General features: G+C 53.9%; 1 protein-coding gene across 1 annotated transcript in view; it reads right to left on the bottom strand.

Moving 5' to 3' along the window:
• Positions 1 to 1,557: 1,557 nt before the first annotated feature.
• Positions 1,558 to 12,678, bottom strand: part of LOC110070157 (1-phosphatidylinositol 4,5-bisphosphate phosphodiesterase gamma-1) — a 75,113-nt gene continuing 63,992 nt past the window's right edge. Inside the window, exons 22-32 of the mRNA XM_072999447.2 lie at positions 11,874 to 11,970; positions 9,538 to 9,604; positions 8,097 to 8,260; positions 7,426 to 7,522; positions 6,870 to 7,094; positions 5,217 to 5,365; positions 4,916 to 5,030; positions 3,625 to 3,786; positions 2,961 to 3,049; positions 2,209 to 2,393; positions 1,558 to 1,751 (exon numbers count right to left, since the gene is read on the bottom strand). Of these exons, the coding sequence (XP_072855548.2) occupies positions 1,700 to 1,751; positions 2,209 to 2,393; positions 2,961 to 3,049; positions 3,625 to 3,786; positions 4,916 to 5,030; positions 5,217 to 5,365; positions 6,870 to 7,094; positions 7,426 to 7,522; positions 8,097 to 8,260; positions 9,538 to 9,604; positions 11,874 to 11,970 (1,402 nt within the window). The 3' untranslated portion in view covers positions 1,558 to 1,699. The remainder of the gene's footprint in view (positions 1,752 to 2,208; positions 2,394 to 2,960; positions 3,050 to 3,624; positions 3,787 to 4,915; positions 5,031 to 5,216; positions 5,366 to 6,869; positions 7,095 to 7,425; positions 7,523 to 8,096; positions 8,261 to 9,537; positions 9,605 to 11,873; positions 11,971 to 12,678) is intronic.

Here is a 12,678-nt window from a genome sequence, read left to right as displayed (position 1 = left end):
GGTCACTACACTTGCCTAGTTTGCTTTCTGTTCCCATGAAAGCCTAAAGTCAAAGAGGACCGTCACAGGAGAATGCAACCAACAGAAGGGCTACGGGTTTTCTAAAAGGCTGCTGAAATAAATGTAGAAGTGGCTTGACACGGGGAGGAGGAGCTCGGGAAGGTACCCGGTCTGTCTTGGCTTCTGCCGTTCCATTGGCTGAAAGGCTTCCAGAAACTGACTTCATGCTGTGCTGCTTTAAAACCAATTAGCAACGAAACAACGGGCTGAAGCCGAGGAGGGCTTCCTGGCCTGAGACTCATCTGAAGGATGGCAAAGGAGGTTTTGAGAAGCCTATCAGGATGGCTATGCACAGCCTGTCCGCACGAGCAACATCTGCCGGAGAGTTAAGTCCGTTGCTTCAATAAAAAAACATGTGCCAGCTCTCAGGGTTTTTTATACCCGTGTCCAGCCTCCTTCCGAAGACACTAGTAAAGAATCAACGTTCTTGAGCTGTGTCCGTCGGCCGGGTGGGACGTCTCCGGGCAGATGCTCACAGCTCTTCCGCCGGAGGGTGAGGAGATGGTGGCCACACCCATCCAGGGCCAGCTTCCCGGCATGCATGTCGCTTGTGACGCAGCCGGCCCAGGAGAGGAATGTGGGGAAACGTCCTCTGATCAAAGCGATGAGACCCGCCAAGAAGAGGTGGCCCTTCCCTCTCTCTCACTCCCTCCAATAAATAAATAAATTACACCAAGGCTGTATTCTTGTGGGCACACTGATTTGGGAGGAAGCCTCACTGAAATAAAGGGGAGTGGGGGGGGGAGGATTTACCTCTGTGCAAGCACAGAGGATTAAGTTCATGTGGGAGCAAGGCTGAGGTCGATCACATCGGGACGTGTGCTTCAAACAGAAACGAGAGGCCTGTGAGCGCTGAACGTGCATCTCCTGCAGCCGAGGTGAGCTCTGTGACCCACCAGGAGTAAAGGGGGGGCTGTCCTTTTCTGGACACCCTTCCCCCCCCCCCACAGACCACTCCTGTTCAGCAGCTTTGTGTGCTTCCGTCAGCCTTTGAGCCTCCGTCTGGCAAAGCCCCTCGATCTCGCCAGAACCCCCATCGCCTTCCGAGTAGTCTCACCAGTTCTTTGGCTTCTTTGCAGCCTGCGGTGGTAAGGCAGCTTTGCGCAGGAAGGAGAAAACACCACCTGGGAAAGAAGGAGCACGCTGCGGCCATAACGGCGCTGCCACCCATTTGCAACCGAAAGGAAAAATAGAGGAAAGAAGCCCCTTTCAATGAACAAGTAACTAAAAAGGGCCGGGTCGTCTCGGCTGCATAGAAGGAAAATAGTACGGTTTTAAACGGGGCTGCAGCAAACCTTTTAACAAAGAGATTCATATCCAGTGTCCAAACCCGGCAGGAGGGGAGCCGCCCCGTCTCGGTCTGAGTGCAGGCATTTATGGGTTCATCGAGGCTGCCTGTGCGGTGACCGTGGGAAAATAATATGCCCGGCTAGGCACCCCGTTCTGGCTTCCCAAGAGTGGACGAACTCTTGCTCTGGGGATGTCAGCTGCTCGGCGGTCCCCCGCCAGCCGGTGGAGCGGCAGAGCACGGCTTGGGGAGCAGCTGATCTCGAAGGCCTCTGTGGGGGTTCTCGAAGGGAGAGGTTGCTCCAGGCTCGCCAGGAGGAAAGGGGGACAAGGCAGGGCGGTGAGCCGTGGATCAGTTGCGCTTGTTGGCCAGCTGCCGGTCTCGGCGCTTCTTCTCCATCAGCCTGCGACGGGGAAAAAGAACAGGGCTGTCGGGTCCCTGAGCAAAGGGTCCCCACCCCACCCCACCCCACCGCCTTCAGGGCTGAGTCCTCCCGAAGCAGCGCCAAGGGTGTGTTTGGACGCTGCCGTTTTCAGCATGGCAAAACACAAGACCATGGCTGCTTGCGGTCTGGGGGTGCCTGTTTTTTGCTGAGGTCTGGCAGGTTTGTCCCAGCAGGTTGAGAGAACAGGGTTACTCTCCCCCCCCCCAGCATGGGAGGAAGAGGGAGAGCTGGAGCCTGCTGAGATGATGCCGCTGCTGTACCAGCAGCAGCAGCAGAAAAGCTCCTGAATCAAGACCGTAGGAAAGCCCACAAACCCAATCGGTCGTAAACGGGGATCTAGCTAAACCCTCCCCCCGCCCCGGCCAGAGCTTTTCCTCTCTCGGGCTGGCAAAGAACCGGGTGGTTTTCCGCTCACTTTCGATTGCGCACTTCCGTCAGCTCCATAAGGCGCTCTTGCGCGGCCCGAAGCTCATCCAGGCGTTGCTGGTAGCGGGAGTCCCCGTTGTTGCTGGGCTCAAAGTTGGACATCTGGCTGGACAGCTCGTTGGCCAGGTCGCGCAGCTGCTGGATGGAGGAGTACAGGTTCTCGTCGTCTTCCTCCTGCCGGGCATCAAGCAATGGGTTAATGGTGGCGGGGGCCAAAACCCGGATCCCCCTTCCTCGGTCCCCACCTGGCCCCGGAGGAGGCCGTGCGGCGGGGCTGGCCTGCCACTTCCTTTAAAGCTACGTCTGGGAGAGGCAACAGAAACCGGAGCGGCATTTCTTTCGTTGGCTCAATGGAGAACCTCGCTTGCTCGCTTGTCTAGAACACGCCATTTAATTTGCTTTATATATACAGGATGATGACCCTTTTTTTAAACTTGCTGCAAACTCCCCAGACTACTGCACTGAACGAACGGGGCGGTATATAAATTTAAGAATTAGATAAAGTAAATAAATAACCATACGGTTATTTATAAATAAAACAAAACACCCTGGGAACCACGTCCACATTTGTTCCGAAAGGCTGCCCCCGTGTTCTAGGCGCCCTCTGGCTTTCTCTGTCCAGTCAAGGGAGGGGAGGGCACGCAGAGTTTTACCAGGCCCTGCTTTTTTAAGGGGGAAACTGTCTTGCCTGGGAATGGCGAGGTCCGCCGCCTGTCTTGACCACCCCGGCATGCGGCTCACCTTGGCGTTTGCGATCTCAATGTGCATCAGCAGAGAAGCAAGTTCCAGGTCCTCGCTGTAGCTGTTCTTCAAGGGCACGGACCGGTAACCTGCCAGCACAGATCAGAATGAGTGCCCGCTGAGGCGCGCTGAAGCCTCTAAACAAGACAGGGCTGTAAGGGATCGAGTTTCCTTTGGAATTTTTTTCCTTGACAATTTTTCCCTAGGTTTCTGAGCAAACCTAGCAGCCCTGGGAGCAGGAACCCTTGAATGGATTTTGACTGAAAGCAGGGTTAGGAGCAAACGGGCCACGTTCAAAAGGGAGGGAGGCGAACCGAGGAGTTGTCCGAGGATCCGCATCCGATCCTGGGAGGACTTAAAACTTGCTCACAGAACATCTGTGGACGTAGAGGGAGCCGAGTCTGGGGGAGGGCACCAAAGGGCTCCCCAGCCCGACAGTCGCACGGAGAGGGGCCTAAGCCTTCCAGGGAGGGCACCGTTTCACCACCCTTTCTCCAGCATCCTTGGCCCCTGCGATGGAGCAAAAGAACCGCCCCCGTGGGCTGCACCCCAGTAGACAGTGCTGGCCAAAAAGAGAGAGAGGCCCATTTGCAGGTGGGGGGTGGGGTGGGGGGTCAGTGAGTGAGTGAAAGGAAGCTGGCCGAGGGCAGGAGGTGGCCGGTACCTGTCTTGAGGCCCTTGACGGGGAACGTGGCCTGAGCCAGGAAGTTGGGGTCACTGAACATGTCCTCCTCGTACACCACAAAGCGCAGGAAGGCAAACTCCGGGTTGTTGATGTCAAAGACAAACTGCTTCACGAGCCAGACGGGGTTGAGGCCGTTGTCCGCTGTGAGGGAAGGAGGCGGAAAATAAGAGCCATGCCCCACCTATTGCGACCCACCCAGGTTTCTGAAAGCCAGCGAGAGCCTTGCATGTCAAAACCTGAGGGGAGAAAGCTATCCCTCTGCTGCGGCAGCGTAAAGTCAGGAAGGACATCTTGTGGAATCGAGAATGTGTTCCCCCACCAGCACCCTATACAGTTGTGCCTCGCTTTACAATTGCCCTGCATTACGGCGAATCCACATTATGACAATCTTTTTGCGATCACAATTACGATTGCAAAACGATGGTCTAAATAGGGGAATTTCGCTTTGCGATGATCGGTTCCCTGCTTCGGGAACCGATTCTTCGCAAAATGACGTTTTTTAAACCGCTGGTGGTGGTTTCAAAATGGCCGCCAGGTAAATAAAATGGCTCCCCGCTGTGTTTAGGGACGGATTCCTTGCTATACAGGCAGCGAAAATGGCCGCCGTATGGAGGATCTTCGCTGGATGGAGTTTTAAGCCCACTGGAATGCATTGAAAGGTTTTCAATGCGTTTCAATGGGCTTTTTATTTTCGCTTTACCATGTTTCCGCTTAACAGCGATTTTCCTGGAACGGATTATCACCGTTAAGCGAGGCACTACTGTATAAGCACAGTTGGAAGAGTGGTGCTGTGCCGATCAGGATGGGGACCACTGCTTGGGAGCTCAGGGGCTCCATTCTTGACTAAACCAAGGCATGACCCCCCCCCTCGATCTTCCTTCTTTCTCTTCCAACCACTTTTCTCAGCCTGTGGGTGTCCAGAAAGCTGGGTTTACGGGGGTGGGCAGTCCTGCTCCGGATCCTCCATGCACTGCACCCCCCCTCGACAGAAACTCACCCTGCCCCCCATGAATGGGGTTATTTGAAACATCAGGAACACAAACCCCTTAAAGAACATATGGAAAAGAAAACTCTAGGAAGTACATAAAGCCACAAATTATGGGCTCAGACGTCACACGGTTGAAGGGGCAACAGAAGCGCCTCGTCTTAGCTGATGGTTCGAAAGGCGAAAAGCGTTTTTTCCTCTGCGAGAGGAGCAGAAATAAATGACAGGCACCGGGTACCGCTCTGGCCCGCCGCCTTGCGTGCATCGGGAGAGCCGGCTTCTCACCTACGACCTCCGTCTTGCTTTTGCTGTTATCAAACTCTGAGCCACAGACCTCGACCTCCACGAAGGGGCAAACGATGCTGCGGCCGTTCTTGGGGAGGTGCCGGGCCCCCAGGATCTGTGGGGCCGAAAAGGGAGTCAGGTCAGATGGAAACAGGAAGAGGTGGAAAGGGAACAGGAGAGCCCCCCCCCCATAGCACCACCACCGCCCGCTGCTGCATGGGAGACCATACCAGGCCCCTGCCTCCCCCTGTGGGCCTTCCTCTCTCTCTCCCCCTGCCCGCCCCCCCGGGGGGTCACGTGCCTGCAGTTGAACGGTGATGGGCTCCACGTGTTTCAAGCTGCTCTTGTCAAAGGGGTCAAAGAGGTCGTCCCGCATGATGTCCGGCTGCAGCACGTAGCCGCTGCGCCCGCCCAGCATGAAGAGCGACTGGTTCAACTGCATGGGCTTGTCTGGAAGCAAAAAAAACAAACAAACAAGAACGATGTGATTTTGCAGAAAAGTCCAACCTGCAAAGGCGCCGGAAGCAAAGGTGCCCTTAAACGTCAGCTGCTTTGGGTACACTGAAAACAGCACAGCGGTGTGAGCGGGGTGTCGCCAAAATCCTCTCGCCTCATAACACCTGCCTGGGTTGGGGAGGTGAATTGTCATCTCAGGTTAAGAAATGAAGGTCAGCCTCGTCTGATGCGCACCAGTGGCATGAGCCAGCTTGTAATGGATCCTGTCTAGGGTGAGGTCTCCTGGGTCCCCCAGAGGTTCTTGGACTACTGCTCCCAGAAATCCTGGCCAGGACAGCTGGTGGCAAAGGCTTCTGGGAGTTGTAGTTCAAGAACATCCGGGCGACCCAAGGTTGGGAAACACTAGCCTAGCCTGGCTGCGCCCTTTACGCCTGCAGAACTACTCCATTCTGGCCAGAAAGGGGCTCCCCATCGCAGGACTCAAGGGTGGCTCTTTGGGCCTCCATCCCACCTTAGGGATGACCGCTCAAGTGGCCGGGCCCCTGCTTTGCCAGAGGACAGCCTGGGCTCCGTTTCTTGATCTAAGTTGGAAGGATCCCCTAACAGGAGAGAAGAAGGACCCTCCTTAGAGACCTTTACACTCTCCGTGCGAGTCAGGCCAGAGCAGGCTCCGTGCGGCCCGTCAACCAAAGGCAGGCCCAGGGGCCGAAAGGTGGCTTGTCAGCACTCTTGGCACCCCCGGCATCACCACGTCCCTTCCAAATTCTACTGTTTAGGAAGGTGGAACCTCGAAAATTCTTCTCCCGCCCTCTAGGAAGCATTTTGAGGGCACTCGGACACTCTCTTTTTATTTTTAATTTTGCCGCCACGTGATACAAGGGGCCTCCCCCCCCGTAAAAAACAAAAAATTGTTAAGAATTTGGGTTGAAAGGGAGCCAAGGTCACACAGGAGAGGAGCAAGGGCGGGGGAGGGGGAAAGCCCACCCACCCCGGACCGCTAGACAATGATCCCCAACCCCAGAGAAGACAAGGCGAGAGCAGAGTCTTCTGTCTGGTGCTTCGGTAGTATTTGCACATGTACTGTTTTTACTCTTTAAATAGTGTCTTCCACTGATGTAGGGTAAAATTATTTGGATGGATGGATGGATGGATGGATGGATGGATGGATGGATGGATGGATGGATGGATGGATGGATGGATGGATGGATGGATGGATGGATGGATGGATGGATGGATGGATGGATAGACAGATGGAAGGGAGGGAGGGAGGGAGGGAGGAGCAGGTCCCTGATTTCTGAGCTCTATCCCTCCAAAGGTTTCCTGCCTGGGCCACTGGCGTCACAGTTATCTGTCCTGGCCTGACTGGCTTCCACGGGGCTGCCTCCCGAGGAGAAGAGAAAGGCTGAACTCCACTCTGGTGCGAGAAGGTGGGGGTGGGTGGGCAATGTCCAGAAGGAAGGAAGGCAGGCAGGGAGGGAGGGAGGGAGGGAGAGGTTACCCGGCGTCTGGAAGTTGAGGGCCACCAGCTGGCTGCCGCAGAGCCACATGGGGAGGGGGTCGTAGTTGGAGGAGTCCAGGCGCTGCCCCTTGGGGTAGATGCGGCTCAGCTGCCGGCGGTTGTACTGCAGGAACTTCTTCCCTTTGCTGCGGTTGGCGTACTTCTCCGCCTTGGTCTCCGGGAAGGACGACATGTCTCGGTAACAGGCTTTCTCTGTGCCGATCTCTGGAAGGCAGAGGAGACCAAGCGGTTGGGGTGTGTGTGTGTAAGAAGATGGGGGGGGCAGAGGGGAAAAGGGGAGGTTCATAACCTTGCTCTTAGGCCGTTCGTCACAGGGACATGGCAGCCCCCCCCCGGCCTCCCCACTTCTCGCTGGTCGTCTGGCCCAACCGTGTATCTCCCACACTGTAGGGGGCTCTGGGCATCCAGCAGGGCCAAAAGAGGGCACCAGAAGAGCCAGGACATCAGAGGGTCAAGAAGGTCCCCAGCCTCAGCCCCCTCCCTCCTCGTATTTCCCCACAGGTTCTGCCATCAAGGAGCCTCCAAGGGAACTCACTCTCCTCGTCAAAAGGCACCGGGCGGCAGTAAACGACCAGTTCGGAGAGCTCGAGGGCGATCTTCTTCCTCCGCTCCATGATCTTTCCCTCTTGCATCTACACGGGAGACAGAAGGTCAACGGTCAGAAGGAACCCCAAGAGCATCGAGGCTTTCCGTTCCATCTCTCTCGCTCTCTTTCTCTCGCAGGTACATCCCAGGAATTCTGGGGTCATCGTTCTTGATCCTTGTCTTGGACGTCAATCACAGAGCGGCTGCCATTCTCGGAGAAGAGAGCAAAACCAATCTGGGTTCCCCCGGTGCCCGTGCGCGCTTAGCTATCAAAGCCAAAGGAACAGGGCAGGTTGGAGATTGATTATAAAACTGAAAGGAAAGCAAAACAAAGCTAAAAGAAATAGAAATGGGGGAGGGAAGGATCATATTGAGGCCTGACTCTGAGGATAACGTGATGGAAGGCAATGACATGTCAGCTTCTAATTCTGATTAGAAGCTATAGCCGAGAAACCTGCTTCTCCCCACGATGCCTCCCACGCTTGTCGGTAGCTCCGTGCTGGACACTAAACATCAAACGACTGATCCCTGGCTTGGCAAGAGCCCCTCCTATGAACGGACTGAAGAGCCAGCTGAAAGAAGGCACCCAGTCAGCCAACCCTCGGGGGGACGGGGACTCACCCGGGCATCTGCGTTCTGTGTGGCCTCGCGGATCTTGGCCACCCAGTCGTTGAGCTCCTCCAAGGTATCGGCGGCGACGTCCAGCGACTGGGACGGGTTGGTCATCTGCTGGGAATGGATGGTGAAGACAAAGGGTTGGGAGCTCCTCCTGTCTTTGGCGATAACTACAAGGGACACCAGAGGGGGCAGCTTTACTGGAAAAGGTCCCGGATCCGGGGCGTCTCTACCGAGCGTGCAGGAGGACCAGCGGGCGGGTCTCCCTGCTCTCCAAGTCACGGGTTGGGAAGGGAGAGGAGAGAGGCAGGTGGCTTTGCCTACGGTGGCGTACGCCCCGCAGGAAGGAGAGGGAGGCCAGGCGCAGAAATAAAGGCCAGGGCTTTGGCCCATGTGGGAACGAGGGGGTTCAATTTAAACTGGAAAGTGTGAGCGCTTGACTTGGATCATCTAGTTGCTGTGCGTGCTTTTTAGGCTAGGAAATAAAACTCCCTCCCCCGCATTGCAGGGATTCTCCACCGTCCGGTGTCAGCCCTTCTTGAGGCGCCGGAGCCCTCCAGGCCAGGGCCCGCCATCTGCTCCAGAATGGCACGTGCGAAGTCCCCTGGCCAAGGGCTGCATGCCCCAGGAGGCCGGCTGCTGTCTGTGCTCAACACTCTGCCGAGGTCCTGGGCTCACCAGGAGGCCAAACAGAGCCTCCCTGACCTTCTTATCACCACCATCCCCAGAATCGGCACTCAGAGCCTCGCAACGGTGACCAAGGAGTGCTCTGCTTCTCCCATCCAGGGAGGCTCGTAGGCAAGGAGGGAACCGCGGCTCCATCAGTGGGGCTGCTCCATTTGAGGGTCCCACCCAAACCCATGCAACTCCAGCGCTCCTGGCCAGAATCTCAGTACGAGGAACTGGACGGGGGACTCCATTCTTTGCTCACCCTTGCTGTGAAACACAAAGCAGCCACAGAGGCTGTGGTCTGCCTGGTGCTGCTCACTCTGCAGGGCTGCGTGATGCCTGCCTGTCTTCCCTCCTCAGCTTCTTCCTGCCATCCATCAACTCCTTCCTTCCTCAGCTTCGTCCTTCCTTCCTCAGTTTCTTCCTTCTGGACTCCCCACCCCGAGCAAGCTTAGACCAACTGGTGCCCGGCCTCCCCGCCAAGGGCTGCCCTGCCCTCTTTTCAGCACCAAGGACAGCGATTTTTTGCGCATTCCTCTGGCGCTTTAAGCACCTTTATAGTAGGTATGGCAGACCTTTGCACAGTTTTAACCTCACCTGGCATTCCACCTTATTGTTTTATTCTGCACTTTTTAAATTGCTATCTCCTATTTTATCTTTGAAAAGGGCTTCCCCCCTCCCAACGGTTCCTGGGTTTTGCTGGGCCCAGTGAGGTTTAGGCCTTGAATCCTGGGGGTGCCGGGCGGGCCCTTCCCTCCCACCTCCTTCCGACACTCACCCACATGGCAGGACGGGACGTCAATGAACCCTTTCAGAAAGTTGCCCAGGGGGCTGTTCTCTACGGACTGAAAGAAAAGAAAAACAGAGAAAAGGAGACCGCAGAGATTTTTTAGAGGAAAATAAGCCGGAGGCGTGTCTTTGTGTGTCTCTCAGATGAATAACAACGGATGGGGAGGGGAAACATGGGGTCAGGCGGATCGTACTCTGCGGTGTGTCCAGATTTTCCCTCTACGTTCCCAAAACACAGAGTCTGTTGTCACCCTTTGGTTTAACATTCATGACTCAACCACGATCGGTGGATGTGAAATATCTTCTCCAAGCTTTCGTTTAACTCAGGTTAAGCTCTAAATGTGGATGGTAGGGGTACACCTGGCCCCCCAGTGTGGTGTCGTGGATAGAGGGGTGGAAGGCCTGGGTTGCCATTCCGGCTGAGCCAGGGAAGCTCGTGGGGGGCGGGTGGGTGGGGGCAGCACTGGTAAAAAACAACAGCACCCATGTCTTAAATATCTCACTTACCTTGAAAGCACCCGTCAGCTCCGACTTGACGGCAGAATACAACAGGATGGATATGGGTAAATCAAGACAGACTTTGCCTTGGAGAAGAGCCTCTTAATAGGGGTTGTTAGGACAACACACCCCTCCATCTCCAGTGGGTGATCAAAATGAAAAACCCGGGAGCCCCTCGTCATCAGACACCAGCCAACCACTTCTGCTGGCCTCACAAAGTTCTCCACTGTCCAATGAAACCACCCAGTAAAGGTCCTATGGCAAACCTCAACCTCTCCCTCCAGAAATCACTCCCCCCCCGCCCCGCCCAAGGTCAATTCTGAAATACCGAAGGGTGCAACCTATGTAAGCCGCCCCGAGTAGACGTTGTCTAGAGGGGCGGGGTAAAAATAGAATAAATAAATAAATAAATAAATAAACAAACAAACAAACAAACAAACAAACAAACAAAGCTCACCCATGGGGCTGAGTGGGTGCAAGGGGGTTTCCTCACTCAACTGGGACGTCCCTTCCCTTATGGCTAGACTCTCTGTACTGCCATTACTTTTTAATTGTATCACCCCACTTGTTGTGAGCCACCCAGAATAGTCAATGGCTAGATGGGCGGGATATAAATATAATAAATAAAATAAATAAATACTTTTCCTAGCTGAGCAAGGCAGTCCTGGGCAACGGGGGGCTGCCACTGAGCACGTGTTGATTTGCTGAGGGAAGCGGAGACGAGAACACCAAAACCACAGGGATCAGGGAGAAAACCGTGGAGGGAGCCAAAGGGGAAAGTCGGGGCTCCCCCGTCTCCTCGGGAAAGAGACGGCCGGCCGGCTGGGGACGTCGAGGCCGGCTCCAGTCTAGGCCTCCAGGGCTCAGCCTAGGGGGCAAAGGCGCCTACGGGATAAAGGATCCCCTTGAAATGGGTGGGATACCTTCTTAAAAAAGCCATTTCAAATGGACAAATCCCTCTACTGCCCAGAAAGTCAATTTTCACCATAGGTTGGATTTCTATACAATACAAGAGGGTACCCATCTTGGTCGTTTGTCCCCTGAATGGATTTTAAGTATTTAAAGCCCATGCTTTTACCCCACAACTGTAAGACAGGTCTTCAATAGATTTTGGATTTGCTATTTTTGAATTCTGGCACTCGGAAGCTACGTAGGCCAATAAAATATGTGCGAAAATACAAGAACTTTGAAGTTGTTGAAATGACTGCAACCAAGAAAAGACTTCCCCGGTAGAATTTAGAAATGCTTGTCTACAATGGCCCCATTTCATCCTGGGATTAACCTTTTACCGGAATAGTGTCAGGTATGACAAACTTAGGAAACTTTTTAAACTGAGTGCAGGCTTCTGTGTATTGGCCCGGTCGGCCTGCTTTTAGGTTAGCCTGTAAAGGGACGTCGAGCAGAGTGAAAGTAAAGTCCGACACAGCAAGACAGTTTTCCAAAGTGTGAACCATTCTAAAATTCACTCCACACTCACAAAGAGACAGCTTCATAAACTGGCCCAGCCAGAAAACTTCAGCTGGGAAGAGGTTCAAATATCGGGTACAAATTTAGTACACGCAGACCAGAACCTTCTGTATGTGTTGTTCCCCTCTCCACAAAAAAATGATATTTTCTTTGGAACTCAGGGCACTGTAAGCAGGGCTTGGCATCTAACACGTGATTCAATCAACTTCAAAAATGAAAAGAAGGACAATTAAGGTGCCTTGATAAGAGCTTAAAGCTAGAGTGCATTTTGGTGGGAAAGCTGGTGGCTGTTCTGGCCCCATCGGCCAGCCTTGGGCGGAGGATGAAAGATGGTGGAGAGAGAGAGAGATTTGAACTCACTGCTTCATCCTGTTCTGGCCCAGAGGTGTTCATGATCTCCTCCACATAGTTGGCTGGGAACCAGAGCTGTTTCTTCCCGCCATAGTCTCCTCGCCACCTGAAAAGGGTAACGGGGAGAAGGAAGCACACTGACTTGGGGAGAACTCGGGGTGCGAAAGCTGCACACAATGGTCGGGAACAGTCAGGATGGGAGAACAGGAAAGGGGCTGTCAAAAAACAACATGGCTCGTCAAACAAGCGCACACACACACACACACACACACACACACACACACACACACACACACACACACACACACACACACACACACACACACACACACACACACACACACACCATAGTTCGACAGGTGCGGGAAGCAAAAGGCCCCTCCTGTTGAGATTTTGATAGGATGATGTACTAAATACAAATGTTGTATAGTGAAAGTAAAATGGCTGACTTTACCTGAGTCATATCTACCGTGTTTCCCTGAAAATAAGACAGTGTCTTATATTAATTTTTGCTCCAAAAAACGCATTAGGGCTTATTTTCAGGGGATCTTTTTTTATTTTTCATGTACAGCCATTTACATTTATTCAAATACAGTCTTGTCATCATCTTCTGGTGGCTGCACAAGGGTGGAGAGTTAGGGTTTCACTCAACTGGGGCTTATTTTTGGGGGGTAGGGCTAATATTACGAGCATCCTGAAAAATCCTACTAGGGCTTATTTTCAGGTTAGGTCTTACTTTTGGGGAAACAGGGTAGATTGTATTCAGGTGTGAATATCAAGGTTTGAGACTTAATGTTGTACAGCTGTGGACACA

Source organism: Pogona vitticeps, chromosome 4 (assembly GCF_051106095.1).
Source record: "Pogona vitticeps strain Pit_001003342236 chromosome 4, PviZW2.1, whole genome shotgun sequence".
NCBI classification, from domain to species: Eukaryota; Metazoa; Chordata; class Lepidosauria; order Squamata; family Agamidae; genus Pogona; species Pogona vitticeps.
The sequence above is the reverse complement of the archived record's forward strand: the minus strand, read 5'-3'. Positions and strand labels throughout refer to the sequence as shown.